This window comes from Scophthalmus maximus, chromosome 17, assembly GCF_022379125.1.
Source record: "Scophthalmus maximus strain ysfricsl-2021 chromosome 17, ASM2237912v1, whole genome shotgun sequence".
Lineage (NCBI taxonomy): Eukaryota > Metazoa > Chordata > Actinopteri > Pleuronectiformes > Scophthalmidae > Scophthalmus > Scophthalmus maximus.
This window is the reverse complement of record NC_061531.1, coordinates 7,784,724-7,805,361: the sequence shown is the minus strand read 5'-3', so window position 1 is coordinate 7,805,361 and position 20,638 is coordinate 7,784,724. Positions and strand designations below refer to the sequence as shown.

General features: G+C 40.6%; 1 protein-coding gene across 2 annotated transcripts in view; it reads left to right on the top strand.

Moving 5' to 3' along the window:
• Nucleotides 1–20,638, top strand: part of LOC118288691 (protein kinase C beta type) — a 72,165-nt gene that overhangs the window by 4,003 nt on the left and 47,524 nt on the right. For both annotated transcript variants that reach the window (XM_035615055.2, XM_035615054.2), the window contains exon 3: nt 16,219–16,301. In XM_035615055.2, the coding sequence (XP_035470948.1) occupies nt 16,219–16,301 (83 nt within the window). The remainder of the gene's footprint in view (nt 1–16,218; nt 16,302–20,638) is intronic.

Below are 20,638 nucleotides of genomic sequence, written 5' to 3'. Positions count from 1 at the left end.
GCTATAGACTTTCATGCTTTTATGGTGGTGCGGAGTGGACAAATCAGCCTCTTTCATGGTGTCTTAGGATTGATTATATTGTCTGTTGATCAGATCTTGCCCCCTTCATGTTTTAAGGTCAAGTTCACAATTACACTGCAGTGATCTTATTTTCTTGTTGTTTTCTTTAACTTCTTGTGAAAGAGTTCTGTAGCTCTGAGTTTTGACCCCAATGTTTTGGTTGCTTTACCTGTTCCTCCAGAGGAGGTTTATTTATTTCAGCATCTTGTCAAACTGCAACTCACTTACTATGCCAACTAACTGAATATACAGCAAACATATTGTGCTTGAGTTATTCTGAGTCAAGTGTTGGACAAAGTTTCCACCTCATGTTTGAGGTCGTGATGATCATGTTTTGTTTATGAATGATGTGCTTGTTTAGGAAGTGATTTTGTGAATATTGTATATTTATATAAATGCATGTTTATTACTATTTTTGGCCTTCATGGTTCTAGATAGGTTCATCAAAGCTAAGATTCATGAGCAGCATTTGACACTGTGACATTTGTTCCCTGTGGTTTTCATTCTGCGTTGTCATGAGTGAAAAAAGGAAGTCAGATTTGGCTCTGGTAAATAAATCATATATTCAGTATTTTTCTTAGCTTTACAACGTGCAGAGAAAATAAATCTTAATAGTTGCTATTGTAGTATGCACTTTACACCATCTTGCTTTGTTGAAAACTTTAAAGGCTAACATTATATACTAGACTAGTACAGTCAGAAACCAAATGAATGAATGGTTAGACAATATCTAGCTGCAGTTGTGTCAGCCTAACCAGCATGTTATAGATTCAGCAGGGAGCAGACAGATGCTCGGAGCTGGATGGAGAAGGGAGCACCCTGAACAGCAGCATAGGCAGTCAGCAACAGTTTGTGGTAGTATATATGCACAAGAAGGATGTGGTGATGACAGCTGTGTTGTCAGTGTTTCAGACATGACCAGATGTTGTAGGTTTACTGAGAATCACCCACAGCCGTTCTGAAACCACTTGTGCAGCATAAAACACGACCCCATTGTCCACCTGATTGCTCAGTGTGTATGAATCTAACTGAAATACATGTCGATTCATGAAGACTTTAAACTGCCACCTCTGAAGGTTTTCTTTTATATACTAAAAATAGAAATTGTGGATCATGGATGACCCAAAGAAAAGACAGTTTCCCATCCAATTTGCGCTTTTAATTTGTAACTGTTTTCTCACGGATGGTAAAAATTATAACACACTATCAATGCCTGGATGGTGGTTTGTGCAGTCTTTAATTGCAGATCCAAGCCTTGAGGCTGGCAAGGTTTTGCACATTGTGTAATATACGGTATTGCTGGTCGGAGCAGCTCACTGCCACAGTGTTGTAGCTGTAAACAATAAACTGTAATGCTTTGGTTGGATCCTGCTGATTAGATTTCCATACATTAAGAAGAGTGCAGGGCGGTAGCAGCTTGAATTATGTAATGTGATTTTTCTTAGAAGTGTGTCAGTGTTGAGCATATTTCCTGCTTCTCTATGTTGGGAATTTGTGTGTGTGCACGTGATCCATGTTCCATTTAATGACCTAGTGAGCACTTATTTCCTTAATGGCTGCTTGTGCAGAATTATGTGTGCTGTGCTGCCTCTACGTGATTAGTTTTGTGTGTGTTTATGCATGCGTCCCTAAATGTGTTTGTTAAAAATGAGTTGGGTTTCAGCGTGTAAAAGGCTATTCAGTGTCCTCCGCTGTCTGCTCACAGACTAAACGGACAAATTATCCCTTTATAGAGATTGATAGAGACAGGAAGTTGAATCATCACAAATGGGGTAGTAAGAAGGGACAGAGGGAAAAAATCTGTTGGAGAGAAGATGGATGGTGAGATAAAAGATGAGAAGGTTGGAGGAGGTAGAGGAAGATAGGAAAGTGGGGGTGGGAAAAACAGAAGGATAAAAGACACGTTACATGTCTTTGGGGGCAATAGGAAAAAATAAAGGTTTTTTTAAAGTAATATGATGTAATGTAAAACATTACAAACAGACAAGATGCATGCTACAAGAAGTTCTCCATAGTGTATTGAATCCGCCATTCTGTTTAGCATCCTAAATATGATCTTTATATATTGTATATGGGATCTTGTGCACTCTGTCACACACTGTTTCTGATGATGCCATCAAGCTAGATTGTGGTGGCTTTTTTGAATGCTGTACAATTTAGAAAAAAATGAGGGATTGAACAAAACTGTAGTGGTCTGTAAAGTTGCATCCTCTATAATCTAAAAAGTTAAAAAAAAAAAAAAAATTGAACAAGGCAGATGGTTGAAAATTAGTAAGAAAAGGTATTCATCAGAAATGACACTCCAGCGGAGAGGTGGTGGGTGAGATTATTCTGCCAGGCAGAGGAGATAATGGACGGGAGGAAGAGGTAGAAAAAAAGGCAGAGATAAAATGGTGTAGGCACAGTGTTGATTGCACTTAAACCAAACCATAGATGTGTTGTTCGCTGCAGCTATTGGCACTCTTGCAAAGGAAAAACGTATTTATTAAAAGCACCATTCAATCTTCTCTTTGACTGATGGCGTCTTTTGCTTGGGTTTAATCGGGTGTCTCTCGCTTTTCACCTGCAACTGTCAAGCTGTATTTGGGCACAGTGCCCACAGTTCCTCTGGATTCATGTTAAACGATTTCTGCCTTTTCATGATCGTATCCAGGTTTAAATGAGTTAGTAAATATTTGCAAACACTGGTGTCTGTTGGCAGTGCCGAACGCAGCTCAGGTGCTTCTGCAGCACCAACCTGTGTGGGAGGGAGGTCTCCGGATCCAAAACCTGCCTCCCACACACACACACACACACACACCACACACACACACACACAAATAAATGTACGCAGTGTTGATGCTAACGTGTATCATTTAGATCCTGAAGCAAAGAAAAATGGACACAGGCATATCTGACTCTGTCATCCAGTCTTTTGTTTTTTTACCTGCTCTGTGTTCTTTGTTTCTCTGATTTCTTTTGACCTGCCACTCTCTCCTTTCTATCCTACGCTCTCTCTCTCTTCCATTTTCTTCGATACCCCCTTTTCCTCCAGCTTTTTTTTCCTTATCTCTTTCCCGTTCTGCCCTCCTCTTATTCTTTGGCATTCTCCCCCTCCACCGTATTTCTCCATCTGTTTCTCTCTCTCCTTGTGCCTCTTGGTTCCCCCTCTTTCCTTCAACCATTCCTCCAGCTTCCCACTTCTCTCCTCTATCTCTCGCACCATCTCCCCCTCTTTCTCTCCAGTGTCGGTGTGTTGGAAACTGTGGGCTTTGATGCTTTTATAAATAGCCTAAGTGTTCCACTGAGAGTTGCACCAAATGGGATGGATGGATGGATGGATGGATGGATGGGGGAGTGGAATGGGGGATGTAAGAGGCTGAGTGTGTAGGTGTGAAGGGAGAACATTGGAAAGCACCAGAAAAAGCAGCGCACAGATTAAAAAGCAACAGAAGCAGACAGAGGTCCTATAGTGAGATAACAGACAGCACTGATCGAAGAATAAAGATATGACACTGAGGGGTTCTGACTTCCGCGGCAGTGTATGACTGCCATTATAGGTGGTTGTTGAGGGTCTTAATATTTCTAGAATGAACTAGAATGCCAAATATTAAAATCGAACATTTATGAGAATACAACAAGCATTTTTCTGCGAGCGAGCTGTGCATTACACATCTGCTTCTTCAGGCCCTGACGTTGATCAGATGATTAGATCATAGGTGCGATATGGTGGAAAAAACTGCATAATGTTTTGGTACACTTGACCTTTTGGAGTGTGTGACCCTGAGTTGTGTGAAGGTTCATTAGCGTGGCATTTTAAAGACAGTTTTTTTACCGTTCCATGATCTTATTGCTGTTCTTGAGGCTGATGGGAGTGTCATTAGTTTTGTAGGCATTATCAAAAACAAGACACTGGACAAATTGAATTGGTGGTTTACGAGGAAAGGTCGGAAAAAACATGATGACAATTTATCCTGAGAGGGGCATAAGATGTCTCTATGATCAATTGCAATCCATCCTGTAGATATTTTAGTCTGGACCAAAGAAGACAGACCAACAGACAGACATTGTCATTTGTAGAACCAAAAATGTAGATCCTTAGTGGAGCAACAATATATTCAATTCTCTGTATGTAAGTGACTGCATCAGAACAGCTTGCTCGTCAAAGACTTTATTTTCAGCATTTTCAAGAGTTCATGTTATATAATGCCATCGTGTAGTCTTTCATGCCAGCTACTGTAGTGCATACAACAACACTGATAGTGAGCCTCAGTCGGCTTATTGATAGAGCCAAAAATATTGCAGCATTATAGTGTATTGATTTTTCCCTTGTTTTTCAGACACAACAAACTTGTGCTCATGGCACACAACAACACAATATGAATCATATGTTTGAACTAGGAAGGCTCATTCTGGTTACTGGGGAGAACATGTTGCAGTTGCATTGAAATTAGCTCTTATTGATTGATTTAATTCTTCTGCTGATTTTTTATTTTTTTTATTTTTTTAGGCTTGAAGTACTTCAGTGCCTCAAGAATCAGTGATGAAAGTTCTGCAGCCCAAATTGAATTCATTACAATTAATAGAATTCATTACAATTCATTAAATTAATTAATTCCGCAGTTCAGAATTAAGCAGTGCAAACAAACATAGTTAAAATACATGCAAGTCATGATTAAACAATCAGATGAACAAAATAAGCAATTTCATTAAAATACAGTTGTCTTGGAAGTAATGCACAAGTACAAAAGATTTAACAGGTTGCTCTTTAGTTTTTATCTGATCTTCAGCTTTCAGTAAACATATATGTAAACTGAGTCTCTGTTATGGCATTGTTTGTTGATAGTTATAGTTTCTCTGTACAGTAACACCCAGTGTGTTTCCTCCCCCAACTGCTTCCTCTTCTCAGTTAAAAACGTGTAAAAGAAAAAAAATGTGAAAGAGCTTGTGCTCTTGTAGCTTAATTTAGTAAATCTATATGGAAAGAATATAGACCAACCAACTTTAAAACGCACTTTCTAACTACTTCTTTTTATCAGTACATCGGTTGTGGCTATATGATGCATTGGTGTGTGTATTTGTTATTCCGTGTGTGTGAGAGAGACATGGCCTAATTTTACTTGTCAGTGAGGGCTCCTATTGCTTTGATCGACTTTCACACATTTGAAGACTGATCACTGTGTGTGTGTGTGTGTGTGTGTGTGTGTGTGTGTGTGTGTGTGTGTGTGTGTGTGTGTGTGTGTGTGTGTGTGTGTGTGTGTGTGTGTGTGTGTGTGTGTGTGTGTGTGTGTGTGTGTGTGTGTGTGTGTGTGTGTGTGTGTGCTAACTTTCAGTAACAGAGTCTCCTACAGGGCTCGGTTTTCCTTGCTGCTGCCATTTTCAGCAATAGCACACCCGATGCCACAGTGACACTTTGGAAATGTATTGGGATGGAGCTGACAGCCAATGTGGGTCAAAAAATGTTGACATCACGGCACACACACACACACACACACACACACACACACACACACACACACACACACACACACACACACACACACACACACACACACACACAGAAACCGAAAAAGACTGGGCACCAACTACCAGTAACCAAATTTAGATTCTTCCTCCTCAGATTAACAAAATGAGCAAAATGTGAATTACCACTTACAGATATTGTCACAACTGCATCAGAAGTCCTGCTAAATTTGAGTATTTGAAAACAAGATGAAGAAGTCTATATCTTAATGTAGCGTTTTAGCATGCTAACATGAGCACAAATTACAGATAAAAATTATATTAATAGAATGTATTTGGTCCAAACCAAATTGTTGGACTAAATCTAAAATGTTCATCTAACGATGCTGCAATGTGATAACTCAAAGTATCACTTACATTGTTTGCATATTTTCCAAATTGAACCTGAATGTGTGCACCCAATGGCAGTTCTCTCAAAACATCAAAGGTTGACCACCTGGTGGCGCTAAAGCACAAGTCAGGGAATTACCCAAGTCTACGTGACAATCATCTGGGTGCAACGACTGTCCCTCAAAAATGTTGTCAATTCAGGTCAATGTTGAGACATTTTAAAAACATATGTAACAACTCTGACCTTAAAGCGGTGCAAGAGGAAAAGTTATTAGGGCAACGTGGATATCCGTTCTACGTTTCATGGAAATCCATAAAAAATGTCGAGGTTGAGGTATTTAACAAAAAATCCCGACTGGCTGAATGAGAGACTAACAATGCTATGCTGCAAGCATGCCTAAGAATAGAAGGATGTAGAAAAGACCTGACACTAATTACTTTCTTTGAGTTGTAACAAGGGTTGTGCGGATAGATGATGGCCTCCATAGTCAGAGTAGTCACTAACAGCCCACTGTCCAGACATATTTGCCTTATTTACCCATTTAGTGTTTTAAATTATTATAATTTGTTGTCAAGCGTAGTAGTAGTAGTACTAGTATAGCCAATCATATCGGCTATTGACATAATTGCCCAACGCTATTTGTAACATATTAATTGGTAACTCATTGTGAATCTGTGTCATCGCCACTTTGCACTGTCAATAGCAGCTTCCACACAGCTCAGACAGGATACAGTTCATTGTGTGGCTGGTAGATTAGTGACTCTACCAGCTACTCTGGCAGGTAATAAAAATGATTGTTCCCTTGACTAGGATAAAACAATTTACCCAGTATATTACCCATAATACTTGTATTATATTCGTCTTGATATACAGTATTTTATGTCACTGAGTTGTATCAATACTCCTGTGCCGACATGACACATTTGTGTCATTTTGTTCGCCTGGTCAAACAAAGTCAGTCTCATTATAATTCATAGTCTGATGAAATAGTCTGCTTTAATGTCTGTTACAATGTTTTGTACCCAACAGACGAGGAATTGTGTTGCGAATTGCATGACTTTGCCTGGTAAATGGATGCACATGAGAGATAGTGAAAACCAAACTATATATAGAGTACATAAAGTTTGTTGTGAATGCAGTTTGCATTTGTATGTTTGCATGTGTAAATATTATATGGACCCACATGATGACCAGGTGTTGTAGGTCCTAGCATAAAACTTAAGAACACACCTTAGTTTTAAGTGAGCATGCCAACATAAGCATAATTTGGTATGTGACTTTTAATATAGGTAGAGGTAAATTTGACTCTTGTGTTGTCTTTGGAAACTAAATTACCAGTGATGACATTTCCTGATAAGCTTCTGATGATGTCTGATGCTGCACCATCTGATACTATTTCAGCATTATTTTGTATTCCACTATCTGAATAAAGAGGATAAATTCTGCAATTTGTGTAATTCTAGTCTCAGTCAAGCTAAAGGTTAGTTTCTAACTTTGTTCATTGAAAAGGCAGAAGCACTCTCTCCACAATAACACCATGTGCCCCCTCTGCTCGTTCATCCTTTAATTATTCACTTTCACAGCACTTGTCTCCTTCATGATCACTGTCACAGGAACTCTGCCCTGCTCTGTATCTGTTGTTTGCAATGAAGGTGATCTACAAATTGAAGCCGATCTGATGCTGTCGGGGCAAATTGGTGTTGATGAGATGAACTAAATGTCTAAAATGTGAATCATGGTGTGTAGGTGGGCTCACCTGGATTACTAACTGCTGGTACAGAGATGCTGCTCCGCTGCTGATGTGGGTTTTTAAAAGTGTTCTTTGTAAAAGGCTGCAACCGTATGATGAATTTGGTTTCCATCTAGGACGTGACCAGTTCTGGAAGGTCAAAATCTGACCCATCCATCCACCCCAACCTCCTCATAACTAAGGTTGAGTGCTGGGTACCAGTAGCGGTATCTGGAATTCAGTGCCAGTACCCAGTGGAACCTTATTGTCACTGTTGGTGTAACATTTGCTTTTTCTGTTATATTGTTGTGTACAAACATGCTTGTGTGTACTAAAAATCAATTTGGTAAGGAATTTTATGATGCAGCCAGTGGCTGAGTTTTGACTATTAGAAATGTTACGAAGACAGGCACACTTAAAGGTTTGACTCTTTTCGACGCTGGTTGCAGGCAGCTGTTAGTACTGTGTTCTGTCCATGTGCACATCTTCTTATTCCAATGTCCAAATCAGAATTCTTTGAAAACATGGTTTGCTCCTTTTCTGTGTAATCATCTTGTGTGTGTGTGTGTGTGTGTGTGTGTGTGTGTGTGTGTGTGTGTGTGTGTGTGTGTGTGTGTGTGTGTGTGTGTGTGTGTGTGTGTGTGTGTGTGTGTGTGTGTGTGTGTGTGTGTGTGTGTGTGTGTGTGTGTGTGTGTGTGTGTGTGTTCTCTGATGGAAACCAACTAACTATGTCACTGTTGCTCCTGAGATCCTTTAACCTATTCGTCTGTAGATGGTAACCTAGCAACAGGGACACAAGCTGACAGGAAAGCATCCCAGTCTTCTTTTTTTTCTCTTGCTCCATCTTCTTGACTTTACTCATGTGGCTCTTTAACTCCCGTCTGTCTCTCTATCACACTCACTCCCCATTAGTTTTCTTTTACTGTTTCCTGTCCATCTCTTCAGTGAGCACATAATAGACTAATGATGTTGTCTTTGTGACTTTATCTGCAATGTCACTTAAGTGATAGAAATCAGACTCGTGGTTTGTTCCAACATGTATTTTTCATTGTGCAATAGATACCAACATCCCTACAACTTGAATTAAATTCATAATTTGTTAGTAAAGCTGGTTCGTCTCATCAGCTCTCTTGTTGATATCTGCATCTCTCCACTCTCACCCCTCTGTCCTCTCTCCCACTCTCTCTCTCTCATCCTCTTCACATCACCTCTCTCTGAACTCATGAGTAAATTTGTAGATTAGATAAAAGCAGATGTTGAGCATGATGACTATACTCTTAAATACAGTGGACACTCACATACACAATGTAGGTATTCAACCTTCATATTTCTTTAACTTTTACTTTCCTACTCTGTTATTTTCATGCTGTTTGGCCCAAAACAGCAGGTACTGTTTGTGGGGGAGTAATTACAGAGAGAGAGAGCACAGTGTAGGAAATTACAGGTGTGTGTGTATGTGCGTGCGTTCGTGCGTTCGTTCGTGCGTTCGGTCGTGTCTGTGTTGGCTGGACATGTTGATCAGTTTGTTCAGGTCATCTTGTGAAGGTAGATGTACTGTACCTCTGCCATGAGCGGAAACGCAGAGCCCTCCAGACACACAGGGAGGAATAAATAAGAGGAGACAAGCATTGTTGGTGCCAATATTCCAATAAATCACTGTAAATATAATATACACAGGGATTCAAGTTTTCCATTGCTCTGATGGATTTCCATCAATTTGATTGTGTTGATAAAATGAGTTTAACCCAGAACCTGCTTGTGAACACCTGAGAATTAGTTACATCCAGCACCAGTCACACTTTTGTTTTTATTTATTTTTTACATACATGCTAAATGATCAAACATGAACATGGTCAACTTTATACAACATGTTAGCACTGTCACTGTGAGCTCCCGTGGCTGAAGACTCTTCTTTCTACTTTATGACTTTTAAAGAGTAGCACGTATATTTTTGGTACAAAATGATTGCCATATTAATTAATGGCATAACATTTTTCTGGTCAGATTCAGAGTAATTAAAAGAGACGAGAGGAAAAGGGATGTAATAATAAAGAGGAAGAAAGGCAGAAGGGATCTGACGGACACAAATCGAGAACAGAAAACCGAGTGAATGAAAGTCAGTGAGAGGTGTGCAGTGAATGAGGGAGAGGGAGTGAATGAGAGGATAAGGGTGGAGGTGTTAGATGGACCACATGAAATCATCGTGTGCCAGATCTATTTTTTTCCACAGTGCTGGCACAGAGCTGAAACTGAAATCAAACTGAAAGTGAAGGCAGCCAGACTGTATTGTCTCCCCCAAAAGACCAAGATAGTACATCACTGAAAGGGATAACATACTGTCAACTGATATTGAACGAGTCAAACACTTTTAGAAAGTATCTTCTTTTAATGACTGATTAAGTGTAAATAAATCATACTTTAACCTACACTATTTGGATTAACATAAGTTGTATATAAAGTGCATATTACCTTGATGTATTAAAACAATTGCAACACTGACTTTTTGAGTTCCACAAAAGGCTCATTAGATTCCTAGCTTGTCATTCTAAACACATTTGAAAAGAAAACAGAATGTTCTATAACCTAAGGTGCTGGCAGATCTTTTAGGAGCCTCTGCATCAGCGAACTACAATTTAAAATGGGGCTTTTATGAAAGTGTAATTGATTGTTTTGGTTTGTTTGCACAGTGTGTTTGTCTTATAATCATCACAAACTAGAGGTCACGGCTTGCCTGCCAAGTGATATCCTCTGTTTTTTTGCCATGGAAAGACGAACAGTAACCATCGGCGTGAAAGATGACAGATGTGGGGACAGAGGAGGATAAGTTAAAAGAAGAAGAGAGGATGGATGATGGGAGGGAGAGAGGGGGCAAGAGGAGGAGTGATCTGGTTGTGCTGACTCATTCTGACCCTTCTCCCTGCTTCAGTGGTGGCATCATGGGTATTTATACTTTGGCGTAGGCTGTTCAGCCCCCTTATATAAGCCCTTATACGCACACGCACACTCAAGGGGAAGTGCCCAAGGTGAATGGCGTGTTTTGTATAGATTATTGACTTTCTACTTCTTGCTCTCCCTTCTTTATCATCATGCTCTTCTTCTTCTTGCGCTCAACCTGTTTCATCAGCCTCTTCTTTGTGTCTTCCATCCCGCTCATCAGGAAGTTTCCTCCTCACTAAGGCAGTAGGAATAGCAGGAAATAGAAACAACAACAACTGTAGTCTGGCTCGCCCAGACCTCGCTCCATATTGTTTAAACACCGTGCCAGGTCTTCCAGGACTTAGTCAGGGAGAATATCCAACGGAGATGTTCTGTAGTCAAGTCTGTGAACCCAGTCAGTCGGTATGTATGTATAGCAGTCAATGTGAAAATCTGAGTCTCACCTAGTGTCTAAGATGGCAATCAAATAACTTATCCTGTCGGTCAGGAATAACCAGGCTGTCACATCAAATGTGCATTGCAGAGAGCGAGTCCATTATTCTCAACGGAGGGTGTGACATGGCACCGTCCTGGTTTTAAACAGGTTTCCTGTCCAAAGCCCGTATCATGTTGTGTCTTCATTATGGAGATATTAAATGAGAAGCTGGGGGAGCCTCCCTCATTAAATATACATATCCCCTGTTTGGGCTCATTAGGGCTCCTCACTGAACTATGGAAACATTCTACATGGTGATCAGACTCGCTGACTGACAGTTTTGATGTTTTTCATATATACAGATTTTACATAAAAGAACAGGTTAAAACACCAAATATCACAGACATTCTTGTACGTGCAATGGAAACAGACATAGAAATCCTGACATATGTCCCCTGAAGCTTCTGCTCATCTGAAGAATCAGTACATTGCAACAGGCGAGATCAAATCTATGTGGAGCATAGATCATTTTCCTCAAAGAATACAAAGTAAACATGAATGCCGTCTTTCCACCCTTTCATTGTTTTCCCCTGCTCTTGTTGCGTTCTCTTCTTCTCCGATGCTTTAATGGCAGCCAACTGCAGGATTAGTGGCACCAGCTGTTTATCTCAATGCATGCAACTGTAATATTAGTTAGGGAGAGCAGCCTCTTGTAAAAACAAATGATGTGTTAATTTCTGTGAAAGCGCAATAGTTTATGAACCCATCACAGTGCTGACACTTATGTTGCCGTGAACAGGTAAGTGTCACTATGAAGTCAGTCAGAGCTGTGATTCGAAGAGTAGATAATCAATCCATTAGTGATGTATTTCATGTAGACCAAACAGTACATCACTGTCAGTTACAGCGCGTATTCACCCAGCGGACAGTGTCTTTGTGTGTATGAAATACTCTAGGTGATGTGCAACCACATAGATTCATACATATGACTTACTAGTGAGCCATGTGTTGCAGCATTGAACCTTGCCACTGAATCTGGGGCATCACTGTACGGCATGTCACTGCGTCTCGCCTGCACAGACACTCACACACACAAGCACACACACACGTTGGCAGCTCATTAGAGCAAAAGGCTGTGTACAACATCGGTGTTCTGCCAACATTTCATAAAAAGAATATATTGGAATGAGGAGAGGAGAGGCAAAAAGGTGGTAGAATAGAGTTGTATGGGAGGAAGGTGAGTAGTGGAAAAAGGAGGATTTGGGGAATTGGAAGGGAAGGGGTCGAAAAAAAGAGGATCTTCAAAATAATACTGCTCCAGCCTCTAACATCCTTAAAGTTCAGATTGTGTAGGAGCCAATATTAGGTAAGACAATAACATTTAGCAAGTTCTTTACATTTCAGTTCTTTTTATATTTTAAGGTGACAATTTCCCTTGGTAGAAGAAACATGTCTTTAGTACAAGAAGTTTAACTCTCTCTGTAATGTAATCGGTTTGTACTATGTACTGTATGTTTGAGCCCCCCTCGTCACACTGTATTGATGTACAGAGACCGTGATGGGAGGATGATATTGATTGACAACCAGTCGTTACATAATATCATGTGTCTGTTTGTGAGTGATCGAGGCATCGTGTGACACTTCAAAGTACCCACACACATCTGCGCATGTGTATAATAGCCAGTTCCCCATCAAAAGTCACAGGATTTTGTGCTGTTGTTATTAAATTGATTATCAAAATATTTGCGAATCAATCCTCAAATTACAAGAGTGTTGATGTGATTTTGTCATGCAGTTTCACTGTTATTGTTGATGTAGGGGCCTAAAAATGTGGAGGAGAGACTGCTGTAGACATTCAAGCGACTATGCATGTAGTGGCATGTCTTCTCCTGGGAAACAAAGCTCTTGGAAAACATTGCGCTTGGGACCAAATGCAAACATACAGTGACATACAGTTGGTGCCAGTAATGAATAGCTCACTGCTCAGCCAGTGTTACAGGTATCTGCTACAGGCACACAATATGGCTGCTTACGCTGCAGTAACCTAAACCCAAATCACAGCCACAGTAATGACACAGCTGATGAGAGAGGGAGAGATAAGAAGAGACCAGTCCACAGGTATTAGAAATGACAAAGAGAGAAAGATGTGGAAAAACTGCAACGGTGCATGCATGTGTATGCCAATAAATTGTGTGTATTTATATTTGATGGATATAATGAATAATGAAGGCCAAGTGGGCAGGGTGCAAGCTATGATAGAGTCAGATTGAGATCAGGACGCAGAGGGCTCTGTGAGCGATGATGTAGAGAAAAAGTGGGAGGGTGTGCACTGCCAATCACACGTCTGCCGCAGGTTATTCCAGCAGAACTCCAATCGCTGTTTTTATGAGGTTACATCTCCCCCAGCCCCCCGCAAGCTTGATGACCTGGTGTGCTTGAGATTATGTCTCCTGTCTTTATGAATTGCCACCTTTTGTAATTAGTGTCAGCTGAAATGGAACCGTGGTAACCGTGGTGGCAGTGGGTCAGAGTGGATCATAGTTGGCATTTAGGTTCAAGAGAGAAAAGGAGGGCACACTTAATTTCTTGCAAGGTACTGTGCATTTTTGTACAAAGGCATTGTCTGATTTGGCCCAAGGGTCATATCGTTGGAGACCTTTCAATTCTATATTAAAGAAGTGTGTGTGTGTGTGTGTATGTGTGTGTGTGTGTGTGTGTGTGTGTGTGTGTGTGTGTGTGTGTGTGTGTGTGTGTGTGTGTGTGTGTGTGTGTGTGTGTGTGTGTGTGTGTGTGTGTGTGTGTGTGTGTGTGTGTGTGTGTGTGTGTGTGTGTGTGTGTGTGGATTTGGCAATAGCTCTACTCCTAAAGAGCAGTTGCTTTGCAGCAATATGTGCACAAAACTCTTAACATTTCTATCTCTACCTCAATCCCTGCACCCTCTCTCTGTATTCAATCTGTGATATCATTGGAATGCGTGGGCGCTCTTTCTTTCTCTCTCTCTCTCTCTCTCTCTGTGTGTCTGTGTGTGTGTGTGTGTGTGTGTGTGTGTGTGTGTGTGTGTGTGTGTGTGTGTGTGTGTGTGTGTGTGTGTGTGTGTGTGTGTGTGTGTGTGTGTGTGTGTGTGTGTGTGTGTGTGTGGTAGGTATCATCATAGTGAGTGGGTGGTGTGACCAACGAGAGGATATTGCGTGGGAGTGAAGTACCATTGAGGTGCGCATGATTTGTGTGTGTGAGTGTGTACATGCAGTGTAGGGTTGACAACAGAATAGAATTAAATAGAATATCATAGAATAGCTGGTCTTCAAACATCAGACTGACATTTTGGGATGTGGTAACATGATGATATTCTGATCCAACAACCACTGATCTGAACTGATCTGATATCAACTGTGCATCAGACCAAAGTGCAGGGAGAAGAATGATGTATGATTTATATAATTCTTACATGCCATGTGATCTTACTTCCCTAACCATGGGTTAAGTTATTCACATACTTTGATTTCAGGATTCGTTTTAAAGTAGTAGTAATTTACTAGTTTTTTCTATCAAATGACAGAAGGAAAAATATGCATTGAAATTTAAGACCACACCTTCAAATTGCTTGTTTTTTCCCCAAATCCAAAGATGTTGGGTTGATTATCAAATAAAGCTGAGCCATGATTATTATTTTTGCTTGAAGTATTGTTCTGCCAAGCCACCTAACTAATTAATCAATGAAATATTGCAGCTCAACTCTTCAATGAAGTTACAATGAAGATGAGCAGTGTTTTCTCTCGATTGGTGTTACAGTGCAGAATTCAAACACGCCTTATTATTTTCAGTACTGCCTCTATAACCCCGGTTCTCTGTTACTCGGTGCTTTCACAGCTCTTCTCTCCATCGCTCACTCAGACATACACACTATGTAAATATACTCAGGGGCACAATCATAAGGACTGTGTATATGTGTGTGACATTGTGAGATATTTTTAGCCTCCCCTGTTCATCTCGCCTGTCAGTGGAGCTGACATTGATCAGGGAGGAGATGACGGGCTCTCCACGCATCAAAGCCTTCACATGTTTCTGCACCGTTGATTGTTACAGACCTGAAATGTGGAGCCATGTTACGCTTTTCATCTCATTGAGATTCTGATTGAACCGGCTCTGTTAATCCGTCTTCTGTGTTTATGTGTATATTTGTTATTTTAAACAAATGTCTGTCTATGGGGACAAAACAAAAACGTCACTGTTGTAGTTGTTTTGTTTTTTTATTGTGTGTTGATGGAAAACTTTCTAAATGCACAAAATTCTGTTGACAAGAAGTGATTCTTGTACGTGCTGCAGCGTGAATGTGAGGTTACCTTTTACATTTTACTGTCGACGTTTAGAAAGTGCTTTTATCCACAGCGGCTGACAATGAGTCAGCGTTGCAGGACTGACAATCAGAGTGTGTGGGTGTTAAGAGAGAAACACAGCATTCCCATGTACATTTACCGGCCCTAAATCTTAAGTGCTGCTTCTCAGGGCTCAGGCGGATGATAACTAGGCTTTCAGCAAGCCTCAAAAGTCACCTGTAATTTGGCTTCAACCTAACTTCTACATTTATGCCAGTTTCAAATGACACTTTAACACTTTTTAAAGATAAGTCAGCGAGCAGTCCAGTGTGTAAATATGAAGTCTTATGTATGATGTGATTTACATATCTGGGAAGGGACTGTCGTTATATATGGTGGAGCCCCACGTCTACACGTTCTGTCTTCACAATAGTCACCCATGACCATGATGAGGTTCTCTAATTATTTTTCATTCACATCAGAGGCAGTGCTGCTGGACTCCATCCAGATGAATACACTTTTGTTCCCCTTTGTTAACATTAAAAAATACTTCTCATTTTTTTTTGCATACACTTTAATAAGTATGTCTTATACAAATATTGGAAGTAATCTGACTTACTGTGGAGGAATGTCCGTGTGTTGTTTCATGGCACTGGAAGGCCAAACGTGAGCTGGCTCTGGCCCACACATGGCTGTGTAGCACTCGTACATCATTCATCGTGATGGTATGAGTCGAACTACTATTAGGCCTGTTCATGTTAAAAATAAAAATTGAAAAAAAAAATGCTTGAAATACCTTGAATATGTGTTGTCACTGCTGGTCAAAGGTAAATAGAGGATTAGAGATCCTTTCCGAGTTTTTATTTGATTATTGCACGACACTGTATATTTTGTACACGTCATTATATTGTTTCTCTCTCTCTCTCCACAGTGTGTTGTTTCGTGGTTCACAAACGTTGCCATGAGTTTGTCACGTTCTCCTGTCCAGGCGCTGATAAAGGACCTGCGTCAGATGTGAGTATAACTAAAATTAACTGTTTTAAATCTCACGCTGTGTGGGACAGTGAGAATGATTAATGAAAAAAATATTTTTCATTTCCAGCTCATGAGTACTGATCTAATTTTATTCACACTTTATTCTGACTGCTCTCTTCATCTTCTCATCTGCCCCTACGACAGAAAGTGCCTTTTAGTGGTGGGTTAATTATAATAATCTTCTCTACCCTCTCAAGGAGCTACGAAGAATAGTGTCTATTCTCTCATTTATATTCTTAAAGTACAACCGTAGTCTCTGGTCTGTCCTTTAAGAGCACCCTCGGGATGCCACCTTCATCCTCTCAAAAACTCAGGGGTCTTATAGTTCCTTTGCCACGTCATTGCCTCCCTCTGGAGTGCCCTTTCAGTCTGACTAATACACTTAGTGAGCCGCCTTCCGATGAAACCCTACTGTTTGTCTTCCTGTGGCAGATTCCGTGTAACGGCAAGTGTCTGCAGTCTTCCTCTGTTTCCTCTGAATCCCCCACTTTTTCTGTGGCACTACATTTCTATATTTGGCATGCATTTGCCTCTCGCCTCCCTGAATCTCTCTATCCACTGTCTCTCTCTCTCCACTATCCCTCCCTCCATATCCAACTCCATTCCGTACATCCTCCATTTAAATGCCACTCCACCCAGGGGGGCGCTGCTCTTAATTACGGGGCCTAACCACCCCCACCATGTTATTTCCTTAATGAGTTCGCGGCCTTACGCCCTTGGTTCCTTCACAGTAGGAATGTAGGGTAGCTCTGCTCCAAACGAGCGTCACGTTTAAATATAGGAGAAAGGAAGACAGGTATCTTACGATTATACAAGGAAGGAAGGAGGGGAGGAGGCTCACAACGCACACAATTTGAACACCAGGGTTCTCAAAGTCGTGCTATTCCTCGAACAGCATCTACTGTAATTATGTAATGGATACATATTGGAGACGGAAATAAAATGAGGGATTTGATCAATTCTCTGCAGAACTCAGGGGCATATATTTACATATTTGCCTCATTTCAACAGTAGATCATCAAATCAAAAGGAAATTTGATAATTTGATAATTAAGGTGCTCAGACTTTGTCATGGAACATTATGGAACACCATTTTCACCCACCCGCTTTTTGAACGTGATAAAATGAGAGCAGTCCATTCTCAGCAGTAAATCACAGTTATCAGCTGTGAGGTCAGTTAACTGCAGCTTGATCATGCAACATACTCAGGTGTCGGGGACGGATGTGGCAACAATCTCATGACTGTGGTGTGCTTTTTCTCAAATCTTCCCTTTTTATATATTTATCCGTGTCTTCAAGAAGAATATCCTCATTTTCAGTTATCATTTTTGTCACCATTTTCCAAATTGAGGAGTAAGATCCTGCCAATGTGGCCAAATATTTACAGAGTCAAAAGATTCTTGGAGCCGATAGTGTCAGGGTAAAGCTAGAATGATCAACATGAATTCATAATTTTTTTTGCATGGTTGGCAACATTTGCTGCCTTAACATTTTCTGCTTTTTTAAATTTGCCATAAATGATAGTAAACAGAGCGCTGTTGGCCTCTGGTCATTTGTAAATGGTGATTTTTGTTATTTAATGGCCTTTTTTAGGCCCAATAATTAAGCAGTTAACTGAGACAATAAGAGGCAAATTCAAAAGTAATGCTTGCATGTGATTCATCAATGTGAAAATAAAAGAACATGGATGAATTAATGTCAGTGATTTGCCTTTTGGTCACAAACATCAGGTCACGACAAATCAGGAGTTGTTTTTGAAGGACAACAGATAAGTGACGAGGACGGAGGCGTGCGCTGAAAGAAATGTAGTTCTGTACAATCAGTAATATTGTCTTGCTGTCTCTATAAATCAGCCCACCACTCCCATCCCACCTCCTTCCAGTCCCTCCCTCTCTGCTCCTGCCCCTGTCAGCTCTCAGCTGTGTATGTTTAAAAGAAGAAGTCAATTATAGATCTGGGTTAATAGAACGGGTTCCCCGTGGGAGAGGTCGAGGGATGAGATCCTCTAATGAAACCTACATTTCAGGCCCACTAATGCTATAGAATCTCGTGTGTGTCTTTGTGCATATGTACAAGGATACAAAGATAGCACTGCTCCAAACTAGTGCAGCAAATAATATTTTAAAAAAAAGAAAAGAGGAAGATATCGAGATTGATCCTTCAGTTAAGGATTCATTTATATATCGTGGAACGGCAATTTCGAGGGATTTGATCGGTTTTCCCCAGGAAGTCAGTAGAAGAAAATTTAATTTAGTTACAGACTGGGAGTGAATGATTTTTAATAGGAATCTGATCTAATCATGAAAACGTATCAAGCACCTTCAGTAAGAGCAGAGTTTCCTCAAACACAATCAGATTTGTACAACTTTTTAATTGTTGAAAATGTGTTTTTATGGTACTTGCTCCCTTATACTCTTATTGAAAATGAAGAAATGGATGTGAGTAATATCAGTCAATATTTATATTGGGTTATTCATTTGAGCTTTTTAGTTCATCAGCTTAGAGCTGCTTATAAACCAATGTATGTGTCCCTGAAAGAAACTGGTGGGTGTCGACAAAAGTTCAGTAGAGTTCAGTAGAGGGATGGGAGAAGGTACAAGTTGTAGCCCAGGCAACCCAGTCAGTTTCAAACCCAGTGACAATGTAAACCACTGAGCCACTGCTACATACATTGACATATTAATCCATATCAATGCTAATTTTTAGAGAAACATTGTGAAACCACTTTCATTTCAGATCTGATCTCGGTTTGCATCCGATGCAAGGGTGTGACGCCTCACCACGACCCATTTCAAACTTGGTAATGGGATTGTAGAAAGTACTTTTATACCACAGGGTTTGTGAGCATCACTTGGTTCTGAACTTTTGAGCTCTAAAACACTGACTCTAACATGTTTAAAATTGACCTTGCTTTATTTCCTATGAAACTGCAGAAGGAATTAGCCGATTCCTTTAAACAAGTGAGGTCTAATCGTTGACAGTTGTCGTTTCTTCCCACTTGACACTCTACATGATGTCATCAGAAAATGCAGATGCAAACCTTGTTTGCCGCTAACAAATTGAGGACTTGCAGCTGATTCAGTCATGAACAGAGGTGTAACGGCCGGGCTGTGGGTCTGCCTCCGTTGCTTTTGCCTCATGTGAAGATCCGGTCCTGTTGCATGCTGAAACAACTAAAAATGGGATTTAACAGAGAAATAAATACGATCAAAAGTCATATATCCTGATATGATGATGTATTTAAGAGTATGTGAGACCAGATGGTAAAAAACCCCCCCAAAAAAAACACTGACTTTGGCTGACGAAGGGAAATTGCGATTAGCATATGGACGGAGGGAGGGAAGATGGAGAGGATCCACTCAGGGTGTGAAGCCTTGGTACTGTTTTGTCACAAGTTCATTCTTCTCTGCTACTGTGTTGCTATTACTTCTCTCCTTTTCCCAGAAATGATTGCTTTGCGTAGCTCCTTCATTCAACAAGAAATCCTGTGAATGGTCTTCTCACACACAAACACTTAAACACTCCCAGAGGAAGACTTGTGAGCCGGAGGGGGTACAAACAATGGCTCTGCATTTGTTTTATTGATGAGGACAGAAAAAGGAGCTGCTGTCGTCTGTTACATTACATTCCACTTTGTGTGCGGTCTGTTATTGAATCAGTGTAGGTGGAAAAATGGAAAACAAAAAAATGAATTTGATTAACTCTAATATGAGCAATGTGACTGTGACTTTTGGTAATCCGTTATTTAGTCTGCCGAGCTGCTTGTGTCGAGCTTGCGGCTTGTATTTTTCCACATAGCATTAAAATAAACTAACTGTAAAATGAAACATTTAAGTCTGTGGTTGCAAAAGTCGGTGAAAGAGGTGACCTGCCAGACGTGTTTCAAAGCTACATCCATGCTAATGGCGTTTTAAAACTAAACTGATCTCTGGCGTTTTAGCTCTGTATCAGTAATCACTCCCGTCCAGACTATCGCATCTGAATACACACATCACATGACCATTTTGTTGGACCGACGACGAGGTGGGAAATGTTACTGACAGTGAGTATTTACATTCACCCCTGGTAGTCAAGTCCCGACTGACAAGAACCAATCAGGAAGAGAAAGCAGGTGACTGCGTCATCGCTTCCAAATATCTCTGTTTTTGACCATTTCATGCTACATTGGCACTCGGAGTTCTCAAACTAGAATGGGGCGAGCAACGTTTCCAAACGTCTCCATTTGAGGAGCTCGATAACTCCGGAGTAGTGTGGACGGCTGACAGGAACAGTGATGAGTTTTAAAACTATAACATAGTGTAGGCGTAGCCTTGGTA